General features: G+C 41.3%; 2 protein-coding genes across 5 annotated transcripts in view; one reads left to right on the top strand and one right to left on the bottom strand.

Moving 5' to 3' along the window:
- LOC6503558 (serine-rich adhesin for platelets) overlaps nucleotides 1-20,859 on the top strand; it is an 80,656-nt gene that overhangs the window by 45,867 nt on the left and 13,930 nt on the right. The window lies entirely within an intron of this gene.
- The window catches only part of LOC6504095 (actin-histidine N-methyltransferase), a 77,673-nt gene continuing 72,713 nt past the window's right edge, over nucleotides 15,900-20,859 (bottom strand). For both annotated transcript variants that reach the window (XM_001964127.4, XM_044716726.1), the window contains 2 exons: nucleotides 16,834-17,112; nucleotides 15,900-16,779 (listed from right to left, as the gene is read on the bottom strand). In XM_001964127.4, the coding sequence (XP_001964163.2) occupies nucleotides 16,302-16,779; nucleotides 16,834-17,112 (757 nt within the window). In that variant the 3' untranslated portion in view covers nucleotides 15,900-16,301. The remainder of the gene's footprint in view (nucleotides 16,780-16,833; nucleotides 17,113-20,859) is intronic.

Here is a 20,859-nt window from a genome sequence, read left to right as displayed (position 1 = left end):
CTGGCCTAATGCCCTTTGACCGCCCACTTCCCAACCATTTTGCTACAAGAATTTGCAGTTTTCTTGAATAATTACAGTTTTCAGAATATAAATTTTGTCCTTTTCTTTTTTTTTGAATATTTTTTAGAAGAAAAATAATAACAATAATAACAATCAGTTGCAGACAAGCCACCAAGCCACCAAGAACTTAGCCCTGAACTTTGCCCTCGAAATGCAAAGTTCAATCAGGCAGCTCATAACTTTTTCAATAAGTCACTCACTTACCAACTTACCAACGCCCCCCACCAGATGAGCGATTTGCTACCAAGGGTTACCCCCTAAAAACGTAAACATGCAACTGACATTAATGTCATATGAGGTGGGGGGGGGTGGGAGGAGAGGCCATAAGTTTCCCAAAACAGAGAAAATAAAACCAAAATCAACTCGAAAGGACTTGAGGAGAAATGGAGCAGCAGGCCAAGGAGAACTAAAAACAGAAACAGAAACAGACTTTCCCAGGGAGTATTACTAACAAAAAAAAAATAAAAATAAAAATAAAAAACAAAAAACAGAGAAAAGGGAAATATGAGTTAGTGAAAAGCCAAAGCCAGTGACTCAAAACCGAGAAAAGCCGGAAAATAAACAGTGGCAGGAAAAATGAGCAACAGGAGATGAAAAATGGTGTTTACTCAAAGAATTTGAGGGCCATTTCTTGGGGGATTATGACTCAAAATGAAGGGTTTTTATTCTCTTCTCAGGGGTTTTGGATTTAAATAAAAAATACTATTTAAAAAATCATTTTCAAGCTCTAAAAAATTAGTAAAAAAGGGAAACTTTTACTTAAAAACAATAATATATCGATAGATTCAAAACCTATTGTTTTTTTCTTATAAATATAAATTATAAATCGATTTTAGTATTTCTAAATATTATTAGAATGATTTATACATAAGCTAATATCGATTTTGTATCAAAATATCGATTTTTTCGATAAGTTTATTAAATTTTGTTATTAATGTTAATAATTTTCCTTATTGTGTGTATAAAGTTAGTAATTTAGAGGCCTCAATACATTACTATCGATATTTGATCAAGATATCGATATTCTTCATAAAACTATAATGAATTTCTTTGATTTTAATGGTAATATTGATTAAAATATGATACTATTTGCTAGAAAAGTGAAAAATATGCTTAAAAAGCAGTTAAATTAGTTACCATCGATAGTTAATCAAACTATCGATTCTATCGATAGATCTTCTATTGGTTTTTTTTTATAATTTTCAACCTTCTCTTAAACCTTTGCATAAAAAGAATCTTTTTTATTATTTAGCAATAACCTAACCCTAAAAAATAATACCCCTTAGAAGCTAAAAACTTAAATAACTATCAAGTACCCCCATTTTTTCTCAGTGCATTCTGTGTATGCTTATATGAATGGCATCGTTTATCTTCGCGTAATGAAGACATTTTCCAACTTTCGGCACTAAAACTAATTTCAAGAACTGAACGTTTCTTTTTCCAACCCAACCCAACACGCCACGCCCTCTTTTTGCGCTAGAGGAGGAAGGCGGCTTTTGGGGCGTGGCAAGTGGAACATAAATTAAAATGTTAGCTAAAAGTTTTTGCCGCTAAAATGGCGCACAAAAGTCCCAGAGACAAGTCTGGTAGTCTGGCAGGGGGGGAGTTGCTAGCAAAAGAGTGTAAATGACACTTAACACAATTAAATAAGCATTTAAAATTGCATGCCCCCCCTATTCAGAACGAGTGTGTGTAGGAAGTGTGTGTGTGTGTGTTTATGGACATGCATTACTGCGCTGCATATTAAATTAATGGTGTGCCAAAAAGTATGCTACACAAAAAGTAAATAAAATGGAAGGAAAATTATTAAAAGGATATTTAAATAGAGGACTTTAAGAATACAGTAATTTTAATCATTTTTTAGAGAAAAGTTTTGAGGAATAAGTGCTAGAATCTGCCAAAAATAAAAGTAAAAAATATAATCTTAAATCTTAAATTTCCCCTCCTTGTAGTTCCAACTTGTATCATATTTTTAAGCCAACAACTACAAGAAGAAAGCAAAGTTTTGTGCCCAAAACTGAAATCAATAAAATAAATTGGCCGAAAGCGGCAATCAAGTCGTTGCCTTTGCAGGACTCTCCGGTAACTCCTTCCCGAAATTTGTTGCCATCCGAGTTACAAGAGACTTTCCTAAGGGGGGGTTGTCATTAAAACACAAATAAAGCTGCCACAGTAGCCCCTCCACACACACACACACACACACACATACACCCATCCTGTCCATCAAAAGTCAGGAGGAAGGCAACATTTTCCGAAAAACAAACAAACAACACACACTCAGTAGTGTGTGTATTTTAGGGGAGGAGGGTGGGAATTTTCAAAAAGTAGGGAATTTGTCAGCAAAGAGGGGGGGTAGCCAGTTAAAGATTTATGCGCTCGTTAAGGGCAGTTTCATGCTGCTTTTTATGTGTCATGTGTGCTGCTTTCGCACAAAACCCGCCCTCTACTCCTGCCCCCGCGTTGCATATTAAATGCGTGGCAAGTTTCTCTCACATACTCACATATTTGTTGGTATTTTTTTTTGTTAAATGTATGTGCAACACTTGAAATTAAACAATAAACGGAACAAGCAACAGCAACAGTTTGTCGAGAGGCCACAAAGTCCTTTTTCTCCCAAAAATAAATCGTTTCGAGTTTCAGTTTTTGTTGGGAATTTTTTTCTATTTTTTTTCTCTCAAAAATATTCTTATTAATATCCTTGATTAACACCTTTAATGAGTTTCTTGTCCTTTTTTAATTGCCCTTTGCACTCTAATCTAATCAGTTTGTTCAATTATTTGAATGAGAAGTCCATCCATTAGACTTATTAGTCTGCATTTGTTAATAAGCTTATTAGGGAAATTGAGACAGGGAAATAAGGCTTTTTAAAGGGAAATTTGCACTAGTTTAAATAAGACTTGGGAGATAAATAAGATGTTGTTAATAGATGTTAATAAAATGTATTTTTAGGTTTTAGGACATTTTTATTTTCTTTTTAAAATAGAGGGAAATTTAAGAAAGGCTTCTTTTTCTAATATTTATGGCAGAGAATCGGTTAGCTTAGGGTTAGGTTGGACATAAATTAACTTTTTTTAAGGCTAAAGACCCTTTTGTTATGGTTTTTAAATAGAGGGAAATTTTTAAAAATTAAATATCTAATACCTGGTACTCTTAAAGTATTTTTAATTGTAAGGAAAATAAAAAATAACAGAATTAGGCATCAGGAACAGGAACAAGAAAAGGTATCCAATCGAGTCATCTCTTTCTCAGATTTCTTTACTTTATAGAGTCCTCTAGAAAAATTTCCCTTTATTTTCCCACCACTTCTCTGTGAAAAGAAAATAAATTCTAATTTAGTTGGATCTTTGGTTCCAACTTCGAGCCAAATAAATGAGGTTTATAAAAAAAGTAAATAAGCAAAAAGGATGGGATGATGGCAAAGAGAAAGAGACAAAAGATGGATGGTGCGAGTGAGAGGGAGGAAGAAAAAGCAACAAACTAACGAGAACTCAGTGCAAACATTTTATGGCACTTTTGGCTTATTTTCCAGCGCCCAGAAAGCTGCTACAGAATTTTCGCCATTGCAAGAGCACACACGCCGGCATTATTGTGAGATCCCCCCCTTACCGAAAAATCCCCCCCTTTTTTTAGGGGGGGGGGGGGTGTGGCGGGCAATAACTGTTGACAATCTTTGGCAACTTTTTTGTTGGCCTTGTGGGGGGTTTTTCTTTTTTTGTTATGGTGGATTGGTGGCTTAACCCCCTCCCTCCCCCCCTCCCCTTTTGCATCTTGCCACTTGTCTTGCTGTCTCTCTTACCCCCTACTGTTGTCCTGCTCTCTCTTCTCCATCACGCACATCAACGGAAATCGATCTCATCACTTATGCAAAATGTGACGCCGTTAGTTGGGGGAAATTTATACAGTCCCCCCCCCTCACACACACACACACACACAAGCATAAGAGGGACAAGTGTGTGAGTGTGTGTGTGTGACATGACCCTCGTATATTATACACCCTCTGCTGCCCCTTCCTCTTCGAAATAAGGAGAAGTTTGTTTACCTCGTGGCGAAGGATTATTTCCATCTCGCCCAAAAGCAGGCAACAAAATATTCACGTCAACTTTTTCCCACCCATCCCATCCATCCCTCCCACCATCCATCTCACTCACCCTATTGAGATTTCAACCTTAAAAATTGCATAAAATTTCAAATTTTATTTATTTTTTCAAATTTCAAATTTTATATAAATTTTATTTATATACGCGCTGATGAGTCCAAGCATTTTCGCTGCAAAACATCTAAAGGTTGTAGACTCTCCTCTGCTCTGGTGTAGTTCTGTGTGTGCTGTCTTCTGTTTGTTATTTGCGGCAAAGTCAGGACGGAAAATACCCAAGATACAGTTCAACATTTACGAGATGTTGCCCAGGTGAAGCGATACCAGAGACACACGACCAGGGGGCTTATATACACTTACGTACTGCGAGAAACTTTCCCAGGGATTTTGTTTTTAGAGATACTCTTAAGAATAACTATTTCTCAAGGGCTTTCAAAGGATAGTTTTCAATGGAGTCAGTCATTTGGGATATTTTGTAGGGACTTTTTTCAAAACCAGACACTAAAATACAATAGATAGTATAAGAGAGATATATTTTTAACTCGACTTTCCTCCTTTGTTCCAATAGAAAGTAACTAATAACTCCAAATTAAACTTGCTTTTCTAATAGAATACATAAAATATATATTGTTGCATACTTCCAGGCTCTAGTTGCAAAGGTTCCAATGTTTAAAGGTTCCAACAGTCAAATTAAACTCTAATAACTCTGCTTAAAATCATCAGATTTGTCTGAATTTTTTTTAATAGATGTATTTCGATCTTTAAAATAGTTAAGAATATAAATGATTTCAAAAAACTCTTCAAAAATATCGTTTTTAGGATATAAACTCTGAGAGTATGAGGTATAAAGATATACCATCTTTTTCCTCAAACTTTCTCCCTAAAATATTTATAAATAAATGAAACCTTGAACACTTTTCTCTCAGTGCAGCGAGTAACCAAGCTGTGACAGAAGAAGAATGCAACCGTGATGTCTTTGACTTGCCCCCCACGGCCCCCATTTCCCTTTTTTTTTTTTTGTGTGGAGGATTCGGATTCAGATTCAGATTCTGATTCTGATTCAGAGACGGAGGAGATCCCCGTTCCGTGTCAACTTCAGCTGCCATGACGGTTGCCAAAAAAAAAATAAAAACAGAAAATAAAAAGAGAAGAAGGAAGGTAGCTGCCAAAGCGGAAGAATATAGCCCGAAAGTTCCTCCACGACTGTTGCTTTATTTCCCTTGCCTTTTGGCCTTTTTTTATTTCATTTTTATATATTTGTGTGTGTGTGAGTTTTTGTTTTTTAAATTGTATGCAAGATTTATTAAGATTTAAAAGCTTTTATGTGTGTTTCTGTCAATTGTTGGGAGCCAGAGCGAGATGGAGACGGCATTGCTGGCATTCACACGTGTTTGTCCTTTAATTTCCTTTGCCACAAAACTGTTGTTATTGCAACAATTTAATTGAAATTTGTCTCTGTTCTTTGCTTCTCCTTTTTTGCCTCTTACCTCCTATACTGAGATTGGTCCCTGCCAGGACTGTTGAATTAATATTATTACAATGTGTGTCCTTTTTCCGTTTTTCCATTTTTGTTTGGATTTCATCTTCTAATTGGATTCTGGCTGATTTTTTGGGGCCAAAGTCCATTTGACTTTAGATTGTTAGATTGCTTCCCTGTTTCGAAATTACTTTTTATTGTCGATTACAAGTGTTTTGAAATTGTAATCCTGTTAAATTCCAGAATGGCTATCGATTTTTTTGATTGTTTCTCTTTTTCTATCTTTTTTTTTTCAAGCAAAATGGATAGAATATTACTTTGTTATACAGATTCCACATCCTTGTGGCTTATATTGGTTTTCTTATTGGCTTCTCCTTGCCAGACATGGCCATGAATAGCAAACGGTACTTAGCTTAACCAACTGAAATGCACACAACATTAACTGCAACTTCCAACTGGCAGAAGGAGATGCAGCTCCAGCGTATTTTCATATCTTATTACGAACATTCGCCGGTTAGTCCCAGTGATGAGCATTTACGAGTCCTGCATCCTGCCATCCTGGCATTCTGGCTTTGGGACGTTGTCAGGGGGACTGTTGTTAACACTTAACTCTATAAGCCCAGTTTCACATCCACATACACACATAGATAGACAGACTGGCGGGCTGGCTGGCAGACACACATGCCCTGGGAGTGGCGTATAAATTGAAATTTAAATGAATATGCGCGCTGAGAGGCAAAGCTGAGAATAGCGGTTTTTTAGCGGACTACACTGGGAAATATTAGGGAATTTTCTCAGGAATTTTTGCGAAAATAGAGGGAAAATTAAAATAATTGTAGATGAAATTGATGAAAACTTAAAAAAACAGCACAATTTTTAAATGCCTCTAAGAATTTTAAAAAACTATAACTAAAAACAAAGTACACCTCTTCTAGGATAAAACTAAAGCATGCTTCTGTTTATAAAAATTAAAAAATTAAAATTGCATTTTTTCAAGTGCAAGTCAAGGGATATGGGGCGAGTGGGTGGTTGGGTGGTTGGGTGAAAAACTAACAACCAACAGCTGGCAATCATTTGATTACGCTTTGTATGTGGCATATTGTGTACAGTATACAGTATACAGTAAAGAATATTGTTGCATGCCATGCCCCCCTAGAGGCGGTGGAGCAACAAAACGCTGCCAAAGCCGCCGGAGGAGACAATTAACACGCCATGCCGTCATAGCCGCGATTATATATGTATGATATATACATATATGTATCTGTATATCTGTATATCTTTATATGTGGTATATATCCGTTTATGAATAAAGTGGAGCCCCGGGCAAATGATTTGCATTAAAAAATGCTCATTAACTTTGCAGCTCCCCCACTTCCAGCACACTTCCGTCCATAGCCCGAGGTCAGTAGTCTGGGCGCCTGTTGTTATGCAATAGCTTTTTTTTTTTTTATTATTATTTTTGTACCCAACAGTAGAAGCTAAAAAAAATAAATGGTGGAATGGAGAAAAAACTAGGTGAAAATATAATGTCATTAATGATGAATTTAAAATTTTCTTTTTGTGAGAAAAAAAACAACTATGGGGGAATGATATCAGGAGTAATAATGACAATATAAATGGAGCAGACTTTCTATACTGTTCTTCCATAATAACAAAAAATAAAACCCTTTTCATAAAATATTAAAATCATAATCAGTTTCAAACAGAAATCATGTAGAACCCTACCCCGACTAAGAGTATCTGGCAACATTTCCTCTTTTTTATGACTTTTTACTTTGCCTTTTGCCTTAACACGATTTTAAATTGTGTTGGCAATTAAATATTTAAATTGTATTTTATAGTATATGTATATGGCAGCACCCCCTAGTGTTAGTGTCGTTTTAAGGGCGGTCAATTTTTAGTAATTTGTGTGAGGTTTTTATGATGCACTTAAATTATTCAGAGACAAAATAAAAAAAAAAAGAGCTCCATGCTTGAGACATATTTGTACGACCCAGATTTTGGAGAGTACCTTTTCGTCGAGGGTTTTCTAAGGGAGGAGGAGTTGCGGTCGTACTGACATTTGAAATTTATCATTTGCGGTTGTTGTTGCATAATTGAAAAATTAAATATTTATCAAGCAAGAAACCAAACCTGTCAGTTCACTCTCTAAATATATAATTCATGAAGAGTTTAACATTTAAAAAGATAAAAAATGGTGAGATTGTGATGAGAAAATATTAGAGACAGAGAACAGAACTCATTTAAAAAAGGGGATTTTTTTCTTTTGCTGTCAGAAGGGGGCTTTGCATACGAAATATGTACTTCCAGCTCAACTTTCAGGCCAGGATTCATATGCAATTCAAATGCGAAATGCGAAATGCTCTTCTCGAAAGAAACTAGGCCAACAATTTCATTACAATTCTGTAGAAAAAAAGAGGAAAAATATCAATATTCGACCATTGGATAATGGCATTCACTCACTTTAATAGAGGCCATAAATCGTGGTGTGGATGGCCTGTAGATGGAAATTGGAAAATTGAAAGATATTCCATCATTGGCGGCAAATGCAATTAATCAATTATGCATTTTGTTTAAGCATTTAATCGCATTTAATAGAATGTATCAAGTTATGCACATAAATTAATTGATTTAATGTGCGGCAAGCGAATTAAAATGCCGCACAGAACACACACACACTATATGTGTGTGTTTGCTTTAAAATGTTTGTTTATGAGTGTGTGTGTGTTACTGCCACCGCCTGTGGTTTTTTGCCACTCCACTTGCCACTGCCCCCCCCCCTGACGGCAGTTAATCAAAGGACCTAGGTTTCAGGACCGATTGCCGACTGCCGACTGTGTCCAGGAACCAGTCGAGTTGGCGAGTGACGCCATATTGCTTTTTTCGCTTTGACAACCGGAAATGACAGTTGACGCCATTTTGTTGCACTGACTGTGCCACTTGCAGCTGCTCATTCAACAGTTATTTACGATTATTTACGATTATTTGCCAACGGCATTGCCAATTCAATTTCTGATTTAATTCGCATCTAGTGATGGCAACTATCGTGTCTTGTATTTTTGGCTTTTAACCAGAAAAGTGTCTGTAAAGTGAGTTTATTGTTTAGTTAACACTTATGTAGACAAGAAACCAATAAAATAGAAACTATATAGGGGTCTAGAAGGTATATTGTGCTTGAATCACGTGAGATCTAGAGATGAAAGCGTGAAATAAAACTATCGAGACTAAAACTAAAGGTTTATTATCTCTCATATCTCTCATATATTACTTAAAACTAATTTATAACTAAATATGAAAATAAAATCAAACGATTCTGTAGACCTAAACCTATATACTGCGTGACTCACGTGAGAATTAGTAATGAGAGCGTGAGCGGAAACTATAAAGACAAAAAATACTAGTTTCAAAAGCCCTTTCAATACTTTCTCTCCCTTTAAATCCCCTTATGCTGACTTCTTTAATCCTTTAAAACCCTTAAAATCCTTTAAAAAAGATAAAAGCATCATAAAATAAACAATAAATTATGCTAATTGACTAATTTAATCGATGAATCAAAAAAAATATAACCAGTTTAATGGACTTAGAGGTAGATCGTGCGTGAAACACGTTACTGGGAAGCTCTTTAATGGCAATCAATTAATTAAAATTTAATATTTATGAAAGAGTCGGATAAAAAACAACAAAAAAACACAAACGGGCAGCTCAATTTCGTTAATTTATCAGAGTGAGTGTCGTGCCACGCACAAGTTGCAGGCTTGACAGATGAGATGCGATGCGATGCGATGGAATTCCCCCAAGGACTGACAATTTGCCAGTAAAAAAAAACAGAGAGAGTGAGAGGGAGAGAGATTCCCAAAGGATGCGTTGCTTGATTGCGTAATATGGCCATTATAGATTTAACAGTAAACCTATATGCGATACGATACGATAGTATGTATCTTGTGTCTTTACAACTCGCAATGGGACCCCCAACTGTGTGGAAACTGAGGGACTAAGGGAATGTAATTGGTCTGAACAATTTATGAATGTGCTTATGCACACAATGGCCTACTTGGCCCTTAAGATCTTTAATCCTTAATCCAAGGACTCGATTATTAAATAATAATGTATGGCCTGGCCGGTGGGGCAGTGGGCGTTGCTGGGATTTTCCATCAACCTGCTTTATTATGTATGGTTTGCTTGCATTTAAGTGCCAGTTATCGATATGTCGAATGAAGCATGAATCCTTAATGTCCTACAGGATACAGGACCTCCCACGCTCTACTTCTCCTCTTTATTTTTTTTGTTTTGGGACAGCCTGTCAGAATGACTGACATTCCGGTTTCAACTTCTGACAGCGGTCTAATCTTTCTCAAAACATTCAACAAAATGTTGAATCCAAAAAAAATACATAAATCAGTCATTAGTGTTGGCTTTTTTGTTTGTCTTTTATTCATTTTGTTTCTCTGTCAACCAAATGCCGACTTAATTGCCAATTATAATCATAAACGTGTCTTTTTATGATCTCTTTTTGTTATTTTTTAATTTTATGCTAGAATTGTTTTTGATTTTTTATTAAATAATTTTATACTCTTTAAAATAGTATTTTAAATCAACAGGAAAACCAGTATATATATTGGTACTTGGTATTATTAGTATTTTAATATTTTAAGCATGAGAGTATGGATGATGAAAGGATGTTCCCATCCTAGTCCTCCCTAATCTTAGGTCTTAAAAAAACAGTATTTTCTCTCTTAGTATTAATTAGTATCAACCTTATACGTTGGTATAAACAGTATTTTCCCACCTCAAGACATTATTAATAAGAGTCCCTCTTTTCTTTCAATAACCTGCTTTCACAGCTTCACAAATATTTCCCTTATTCTTTGGAAATATTTCCCTTTTGTGGCCGAAGTCTTTCATCTTCATAAATTTGCATTACATTATGCTCTGGCCATTGAGTGATCTGTAAGCCTGGCGCTTACAACCGGCTCGAGTCTTGAGTCTCGAGTCTGGGAAAACTTCATTTCCTTTTTGGAAAATAATAAGCACAGCAATGAGTTTTCCTTGGGGGGGGGGCGTGGCCAAGGGGCAGAGGGGCAAAAGGGCATGGCGCCACGCACTTAAGCCGCTCGGCTTTTCTTCACCTCGCTAGCAATTTTCTCTCAAAACTCTCCAACTCGAGGAGGGTCCTGCGGAAAACAAACGTCGCCGTACTTTGGCTTTTTGGGTTAATGCCACGCCCACGGCAAGCCCTTGTTTTCTGTTTACCACCTCCCATTTTTTTCTTCTTCCTCTTTAGTCCCCCCTCGCTTTAAGCCTTTATCCTTTCGTATATCCTTTATGCAGGCCAAGTGGCGACTGGAAAGTGTAAAAATGCTGAAAATGCCAAAAACTAAGTGAGCTGAAAATGAATTACTTTTTGAAAATAAAAATTAAAAACATAACTATGATTTTTTAGTAGAAATTTGATTAAAAATTAATCTTGTCTTGTTTTTTTGTGAGGAATTAGTAGAAAAAAAAAATCCATTATTCTAATGACAAGAAAGTTTGACTTTCAAGATGCTACCAAGATGCCTCAGTTTTAATTTGTTTGGCCAGAGCCTGTCGTGGCCAGCCTCGTCCTTCTGCCATATACTATACAGTAGGGAATATATATATCCCTTGATATCTATATAGTATTGCTCTATATATATATATCTGAATGACTGCCGTTGTCTCTTGTCTCTCAGCAACAAACTTGTCGAGCACTTGTCGTCCGCTGCACGACGGTCTGGCTTGAGTGTTGCAATTAGCAAATAAAATAAGTACGGCTGACAGAAGGCACTCAAAAAAAATACCTATAAAAAAAAAATAGACCAAAAAGCAAGGGAAATATTTTAATACCAAAAAACAGGAGAATTGTAGAAAAACAGTGTTGGAAAATCATATAAAAAAGACTTATTTTTTATAATTTAATTAATTAATGCACTCTTTCTTGTGCATTTTGCTTGGGGGCTGATGCAGCAGCAATTGCAACAATGTCGACAACAATGGCCGAGTTAATTGCAAACAAACACAACGAGGGCAACTCTGGCAACACTGTCAGCGCCCTGGGTACAGTCACGTGCCATGCAAATTAGTTTCCATTCAACTTAACCTTGTTACGGAGGCCCACTGACAGGCTGTGCAACATCTCAGCACTTGCCTCTTGCCCCTCCCGGGGGGCAGCTTCGGCACACTAAAATTAGACAGTTTCTTATAGGGGGGAGAGTAGAGTGGGAAATTCCATCAAATCAATATGCAAGTGTCTTGGAAGAGCCTTAAGTTAGACGAAGGAGAAGCTTCCTGCAGCCACTTTGCAACTGCAACTGCAACACCTGCTGCCTGGCACTTTCACCATCCGATTTTTATCACCCTGACAGGGCTATAATATGTTGCAATCTAAAGTATTATTTATCCTGTTTTTTTTGGTGGAATATTTGAACAAAAAAAAGCCACAAACTTGAAACGGCTTTGTGGCTATGTGACTTTCAGGAAAATGCCAAAATGCTAACTAAGCCAATTTCGAAACGTTTAAGTTGAGCAAATAAATGCAATCAATTGGCAAACAGACTGCTTAACTTAATAATGACAACAACAGCAGGAGCAGGACGAACAGGACGAGGCAGGACTAAGCAGGACACAAAAAATAACAAACAACACTGGCAATTGGTCGCATGCAAATGAGCGTTGAAAACGAAATCGCATTAAAATCTATGGAAATGCGCTTAAGTGCTTAAGCGTCACACACACACACACCTATGTGTGTAGTACACCCACACAAATACATGTGCATATATGGGAGGCAAGGATTAAGGCTAACATGGCACTAACCACGTGTCCGTGTGGCTTCCACTTGTGTGTGCAACAAAATGCGTAGATTTATTTCAGAGACTAGAGAAAAAAGACAAATGCCCCACTGAAAAAATTGGGGATTTGTAGTTAGGAGTGGCAACTATGCATACCCGGTACTTTGGTATTAAAATACTACAAGTAATTGGTACTTTTCTTCAAGAACTCATATACTTTGTGGGGGAAATAGCTCAAAGAACTACAAGAAAAAGCAGTACAGAATCATATACTTTCTGAATAATAATTCAAAGAGTTCAGGCTATAAATACCAGGTACTTTGGGTAAAAATATTGCTTTAAAGAATCACAAACATTCTTGATAATATTCTGACAACAAATACCCGGTACTTTAGATAACAAGATTGTCTTTACAGAATCATAAACCCTCTAAAAAATACCCCTAGGAATTTAGACTATAAATACCCGGTACTTTGTTACTAAAATACTAAAAATACTTAGTATTTCCCTTTAACAAAGCATAAAATTTCTTAAAATCAATTCAAAGAGCTTTAAAGAAAGTGTTGATAATAAAGACACGGTACTTTTGGTAACAAAATACTGAATATTTCCCAAAAAAATACCAACAAGAATTGAAACTATACATAGCGGGTACTTTAAAAAACAAAATTCCCAAATAAATAGCTCAGAAGAATCACAATAAATACCCGGCACTTTTCATTAAAGAAAAAATACCAAAAACCTGGTATATACTGCCCCAAAATACTAACAAACAATATACCCCATGAGGGAGACAGAACAGGGTATTAAAAAATGGCTGGAACTGTTGGCAACAGTTTCCGAGCAAATAAACGCGTCCAAACCGAAACACCAAACTGACAAAGCCACACTTGTGCATTAATTTATTGGAAAACAGGGTTGCCAGGTCAATGTATTTTCTGGTTTTTTGTTAGGTTTTCAATTCCTAAACAAACTATCTATTAAATAGAAACTAAAAAATGGATTAAATGTTGGGAAAATCCCTGTTCTTTGTAATTCTAATTAAAAATCACACCCTGTATCCCTGTTTTGGGGGCGAAAGGACATTTTTATGAGGCATGTTGCATACATTTTAAGCAGCTTAAGTTTCAACTGCGGCATTTCGGTGTTCAGTATTCGGTATTTGTCATTTTGCTAATTGCTTGGCCGATTCTCATCGGGTTTCTGAACAAAAATGTTGTTGCCAAAGCAATTAGCAAATTTAGAGCAGCCTAGAACTAAGGCTGACAGCAAAATATCAGCCTAAATCGCTATCCAGAATCGGATTCTGTATCGGAATCGGATTCTGGCAAAATTTCAATCGATTGTGACCTCGTTTTGTGTCACAATCATTGAACTCTTGGAATATTTGGAATATTTCAATCAACCCATCAGCCAACCCTCTCCACCCTTTCATTATTTCTCACTCCCCTGCTTCCCTCGAAAAATCACTTTTCCGAGCGTGAAAATTGAGTGCCAACTCTGTGGTGAAATATGGGCGTTGGTGAGGAGGTGTAGGCGTGGCACGCGAAATGTGAAGACGGAAAATAGCTATGCGAGAGTGTCAAATCAAATGTCTGTGGTCTAGATGGGTGGAGGCCAGGAGGCCAGGAGGCCTGGCCGCCCCCGTTCGTGGGTCGTCGAGCCATTTTAATGACATTTGCGAAAGTGTTTGGATGGCAATGGCAGTGGTGGTGCCAAGGTGGCTCTTATGATGCTGATGTTGATGCTGATGCCACGCCCATCTGTCTCTGAAAAACCACCTTAAAACCCATATTTGGCAATCTCATACCTCTTCTCGCTGGCACGGGGGTCCATAATTAACACCACTTGGCGCTGCAATTTGGATGGCATTGTATTGTTGTTCTGGTTACGAGGGCATCAGAATGCAATCCTGCCAGGCTGCTATCCTGCCATCCTGCCATACTGCCATCCTGCCAGGCCAGACCAGACCAGGCTGCAAATCCTGCAATCCTACCATCCCAGATGCCACATACTTTAGTTCGATGGAAGTTTCAAAGAGATGTCTTCGTGAAAGGGATATTTTTTGAGGGATTTATTTAAGGAGTTTTAAGGATTAAAGAAGGCTTAAAAGAAAGGATATATTTAAGGAGATTTAAAGAGGTTGGTAAGGAGAAAAAATACTATATTTTAATACAAATTTTGATAGAAAACCCAAAAGCCAGACATCTACTTTTATGATTCTTTTTTGTGTGCGCTTCCCTCCAATGTTTATGGCCAAATGAATTTCAACTAATTTATGTCCTTGCGCCCACAGCCTGCCCACAAATTCATTTCTAATCCTCCCAGAGAAGAATGGATATATATACGAAAGTATCTATCTATCTATGTGCATTTCATGTTTTTTCCCGGCACATTCCCCGACATTTAAATTTATTATCACTGGCCATGATGGCCCATGGACCATGGGTAGAGAGACCGAAAAATTTAAACGAACCATTTCATTTCCGTTTCCGGTCGTGAGTCCGTTTCTCTCACGCCACGCCCACTATAGAAGGGGGAAGGGAGGTGGCAATGCCCATCAAATATTTTACAGTCAGAGACAAACGCCGGAAGGCATTCGTCGCCATATGCGTGTGACTGTTGGTGTGTGAATTTATTTGTGTACACTAGCTAGGAGATCTGTGCGTGTGTTGTGGTGTGGGTTGTCTGGCGGGCATTGGTTTGGCAAATTGATTGGTTTTTGAGGCTGTCACAGCTGGACGTCTGGCAAGTCAATTAGTTATTGCCAATTAAACGAATCCAAGTGACAGTGGGTGGCCGGCCACCCTCGACGAGCAGTAATACACCGCAAATCGGATTTATTTTTGATGTCAAGCTCGTTCATAAAAGGACACAAGTCTTTTTTTTTTAATATTTCCCTGCAGTTGTCCTTTTCAAGGAACTTTTCCCTCCCAAATGTCTTCAAAATGTCACCAAAAGACAAGAAAAGACACAAAATCTTCTCTTTTTAAACCCAATACTGGAGAAATGAAATATTTCTCAGAATTTTTCTACTTCAAGATGCAGTTTCCTATAAATTTCCCTTAAATGGGACATAATTTCTCCCCATAAATTACCTAAAAATGACACAAAAAGCATAAGGAAAGGAAATCTTCTAGTTTCTTTGGGAAATTAAATATTTCCCATTATCTAGTTCAAGAACCATTTCTTTTATAAATATCCCATCCTAAATATATCCTTTTTGAGATGTTTTTCAACACTGGAAACTTTTCCTTTCCTCAAGAAATGCAGGGAAATCGTGATATTTAATACTGAAACTTTTTTCTTTGGGATATTTATAAAGAAAGGGGTTCTTGATTACAAAAAGTAGTTCCCTAATCCCCCTAGTCTTTATTTTAAAGCTTCAAAGCTAACAAGTTGCCTCCAAAACCATCCTGTTTTTCCCCTCAAAGTTACCACCCATTGAAAGAACTCTCGCTGCTTTTTACTTCATATATAATTCCAATATAATAAAACTGATAATATTAAGATTAAATAAACAAACATAAAACAAATAGGCGCTTCACACTTTAAATATTTGACGAGGACGAGCATAAAATCGCGAGGAGTATTCCGATAATCGATGATGGAGGTGAGAATAACTTCGAGCTGAGGTACAGGACAGTCCAAGTACCTCCTAGGATGTGGTGTCATTTAAAATATTGTTTGGTTTCCATTTGGTTTTAAAAAAAAATTCATATATAAATTAAGTTTAAAAAAAAACAGTTAACTGTTAATGCTAAATGATTTTTTTTTTGTTTTGTTGCTTTATCGATGGCCACTCGAATTGTGTGTGTGTGGGTGTTTGGGTGTAGTTTTGGTGATGCAATCACTCCTTCTCCTACACCTTGCAATGCTCCTGGACATACTGCAAGGCTCCGGCAAGGATGCTCTTCTCCTGGCAACGGTACTGTTGAATAGTCAGTTCGATATCCTGATTCGAGTCCTTGCCATCGTCTTTGATGGCAGGCAGGGGGGCGTCGAAGGCCGCCAGTAGGAGCCTCAAACGCTCGTACAGATACTGCCAGGTGCTTCGCTCGTGATCCGTTTCCAGGGCACAGTCGATGTACTGCAGATCCCTCGCCCGCTCCAGGTTACTGCTCCAGTGATCCAACTGCTCCGAGCTCATATTGAAGACCCGGACAAAGGCCAGCAGATCACCGTGGATGTAGACGGGAGCCGGCAGGACACGAAGCGTCGCCTTGCGTTCAATGCCCAAGGCAGCAAGGATAATGGCACGCTTCTCGGCCAAGGGATCCGTAGGACTCAGTCCCAACCGGATGTTCACATAATCATTCCGATTATCCGGATCGACGAACCTAAAAGGATTCTATTTGAAAGGAATCGGGGAATTAACTGACAGGACTACCTACCCATTGTTCACCAAGAACTCGGTATTGGTCCGATCACCGTAGTAGATGAAGAACTGCTCTCCGGCGGAGCACGCCGCCTGGGCGTTGCAGGACACCTCCCCGGCAGTGCTGTCGAAGAAGGTGGTGATCCTGCCGGACCCGTGGTTGGCCATGTCCCAGAAGGGAATCAGGGCGGAAACGGGTTCATCGTCCGTGACATTCTCCTCTCCGGATGCTCCTTTCACTTGGAACTTCCGGGGAACTAGGTTCTGGCGGGTCATCACCGTGGATACAGCCCATCTTAAAAGAAGGAAGACCAAGAAAAGGTTACTAATCATACTTGGAAGCCTGTAGAGAAATAGGTAGGAAACAATAATACAGGGAAGGATAAACGGGTGGAACCTGCGGAAGAGAAGGAAAGGTCTAGCAGAACGGTGGGGTGGATCTGGATCTGGGCTACAGGCTGCAGGAACCGGGTACAGGGTCCTAGGAGCGGGCTACAGGCTGCATGAACCGAGTACAGGCTCCTGGAACCGCCTACAGGCTCTGTGAGGTAAATATATATATATGCTGTGCGGTATATGCTGTGCGGTAAATGCTGTACGGTATATGCTGTACGGTATATGCTGTACGGTATATGCTGTAAGATCTATGCTATACGATCTATACTATACGATCTGTGCTGTGCGGTAAATGCTGTGCGGTAAATACTGTGCGGTAAATGCTGTATGGTAAATGCTGTACGGTAAATGCTGTACGGTATATGCTGTAAGATCTATGCTATACGATCTATACTATACGATCTGTGCTGTGCGGTAAATGCTGTGCGGTATATGCTGTGCGGTAAATACTGTGCGGTAAATGCTGTATGGTAAATGCTGTGCGGTAAATGCTGTACGGTATATGCTGTAAGATCTATGCTATACGATCTATACTATACGATCTGTGCTGTGCGGTAAATGCTGTGCGGTAAATGCTGTACGGTAAATGCTGTGCGGTAAATACTGTGCGGTAAATGCTGTACGGTATATGCTGTAAGATCTATGCTATACGATCTATACTATACGATCTGTGCTGTGCGGTAAATGCTGTGCGGTAAATACTGTGCGGTAAATGCTGTATGGTAAATGCTCTACGGTATATGCTGTAAGATCTATGCTATACGATCTATACTATACGATCTGTGCTGTGCGGTAAATGCTGTGCGGTAAATACTGTGCGGTAAATGCTGTATGGTAAATGCTGTATGGTAAATGCTGTGCGGTAAATGCTGTACGGTATATGCTGTAAGATCTATGCTATACGATCTATACTATACGATCTGTGCTGTGCGGTAAATGCTGTGCGGTAAATGCTGTGCGGTATATGCTGTGCGGTAAATACTGTGCGGTAAATACTGTGCGGTAAATGCTGTATGGTAAATGCTGTGCGGTAAATGCTGTACGGTATATGCTGTAAGATCTATGCTATACGATCTATACTATACGATCTGTGCTGTGCGGTAAATGCTGTGCGGTATATGCTGTGCGGTAAATACTGTGCGGTAAATGCTGTATGGTAAATGCTGTGCGGTAAATGCTGTACGGTATATGCTGTAAGATCTATGCTATACGATCTATACTATACGATCTGTGCTGTGCGGTAAATGCTGTGCGGTAAATGCAGTGCGGTAAATGCTGTACGGTAAATGCTGTACGGTAAATGCTGTACGGCATATGCTGTAAGATCTATGCTATACGATCTATACTATACGATCTGTGCTGTGCGGTAAATGCTGTGCGGTATATGCTGTGCGGTATATGCTGTACGGTATATGCCTGTACCAGGTCCCTGCAGCCTGTAGCCCGGTTCCAGGAGCCCCTAGCCGGTTCCTGCAGCCTGTAGCCGGTTCCTGCAGCCTGTAGCCCGGTTCCAGGAGCCCCTAGCCGGTTCCTGCAGCCTGTAGCCGGTTCCTGCAGCCTGTAGCCCGGTTCCAGGAGCCCCTAGCCGGTTCCTGCAGCCTGTAGCCCGGTTCCAGGACCCTGTACCCGGTCCCTGCAGCCTGTAGCCGGTTCCTGCAGCCTGTAGCCCGGTTCCAGGAGCCCGTAGCCGGTTCCTGCAGCCTGTAGCCCGGTTCCAGGAGCCCCTAGCCGGTTCCTACAGCCTGTAGCCCGGTTCCAGGAGCCCCTAGCCGGTTCCTGCAGCCTGTAGCCCGGTTCCAGGAGCCCCTAGCCGGTTCCTACAGCCTGTAGCCCGCTCCTAGGAGCCTGTAGCGGGTTCCTGCAGCCTGTAGCCCGGTTCCAGGAGCCCCTAGCCGGTTCCTACAGCCTGTAGCCCGGTTCCAGGACCCTGTACCCGGTCCCTGCAGCCTGTAGCCGGTTCCTGCAGCCTGTAGCCCGGTTCCAGGAGCCCCTAGCCGGTTCCTACAGCCTGTAGCCCGGTTCCAGGAGCCCCTAGCCGGTTCCTGCAGCCTGTAGCCCGGTTCCAGGAGCCCCTAGCCGGTTCCTACAGCCTGTAGCCCGGTTCCAGGAGCCCCTAGCCGGTTCCTGCAGCCTGTAGCCCGGTTCCAGGAGCCCCTAGCCGGTTCCTACAGCCTGTAGCCCGGTTCCAGGACCCTGTACCCGGTCCCTGCAGCCTGTAGCCCGGTTCCAGGAGCCCCTAGCCGGTTCCTACAGCCTGTAGCCCGGTTCCAGGACCCTGTACCCGGTCCCTGCAGCCTGTAGCCGGTTCCTGCAGCCTGTAGCCCGGTTCCAGGAGCCCCTAGCCGGTTCCTACAGCCTGTAGCCCGGTTCCAGGAGCCCCTAGCCGGTTCCTGCAGCCTGTAGCCCGGTTCCAGGAGCCCCTAGCCGGTCCCTGCAGCCTGTAGCCTGGTTCCAGGACCCTGTACCCGGTCCCTGCAGCCTGTAGCCCGGTTCCAGGACCCTGTACCCGGTTCCTGCAGCCTGTAGCCCGGTTCCAGGAGCCCCTAGCCGGTCCCTGCAGCCTGTAGCCGGTTCCTGCAGCCTGTAGCCCGGATCCAGGAGCCCCTAGCCGGTTCCTGCAGCCTGTAGCCCGGTTCCAGGAGCCCCTAGCCGGTTCCTACAGCCTGTAGCCGGTTCCTGCAGCCTGTAGTCCGGTTCTAGGAGCCCCTAGCCGGTTCCTGCAACCTGTAGCCGGTTCCTGCAGCCTGTAGCCCGGTTCCAGGAGCCCCTAGCCGGTTCCTGCAGCCTGTAGCCCGGTTCCAGGAGCCCCTAGCCGGTTCCTGCAGCCTGTAGCCCGGTTCCAGGACCCTGTACCCGGTCCCTGCAGCCTGTAGCCGGTTCCTGCAGCCTGTAGCCCGGTTCCAGGAGCCCCTAGCCGGTTCCTGCAGCCTGTAGCCCGGTTCCAGGAGCCCCTAGCCGGTTCCTACAGCCTGTAGCCCGGTTCCAGGAGCCCCTAGCCGGTTCCTGCAGCCTGTAGCCCGGTTCCAGGAGCCCCTAGCCGGTTCCTACAGCCTGTAGCCCGCTCCTAGGAGCCTGTAGCGGGTTCCTGCAGCCTGTAGCCCGGTTCCAGGAGCCCCTAGCCGGTTCCTACAGCCTGTAGCCCGGTTCCAGGACCCTGTACCCGGTCCCTGCAGCCTGTAGCCCGGTTCCAGGAGCCCCTAGCCGGTTCCTACAGCTTGTAGCCCGGTTCCAGGACCCTGTACCCGGTCCCTGCAGCCTGTAGCCGGTTCCTGCAGCCTGTAGCCCGGTTCCAGGGGCCCCTAGCCGGTTCCTGCAGCCTGTAGCCCGGTTCCAGGAGCCCCTAGCCGGTTCCTACAGCCTGTAGCCCGGTTCCAGGACCCTGTAACCGGTTCCTGCAGCCTGTAGCCCGGTTCCAGGAGCCCCTAGCCGGTTCCTGCAGCCTGTAGCCCGGTTCCAGGAGCCCCTAGCCGGTCCCTGCAGCCTGTAGCCCGGTTCCAGGACCCTGTACCCGGTCCCTGCAGCCTGTAGCCCGGTTCCAGGAGCCCCTAGCCTGTCCCTGCAGCCTGTAGCCCGGTTCCAGGACCCTGTACCCGGTTCCTGCAGCCTGTAGCCCGGTTCCAGGAGCCCCTAGCCGGTCCCTGCAGCC

This window comes from Drosophila ananassae, chromosome XL (genome assembly GCF_017639315.1).
Source record: "Drosophila ananassae strain 14024-0371.13 chromosome XL, ASM1763931v2, whole genome shotgun sequence".
Taxonomy (NCBI): Eukaryota; Metazoa; Arthropoda; class Insecta; order Diptera; family Drosophilidae; genus Drosophila; species Drosophila ananassae.
The sequence above is the reverse complement of the archived record's forward strand: the minus strand, read 5'-3'. Positions and strand labels throughout refer to the sequence as shown.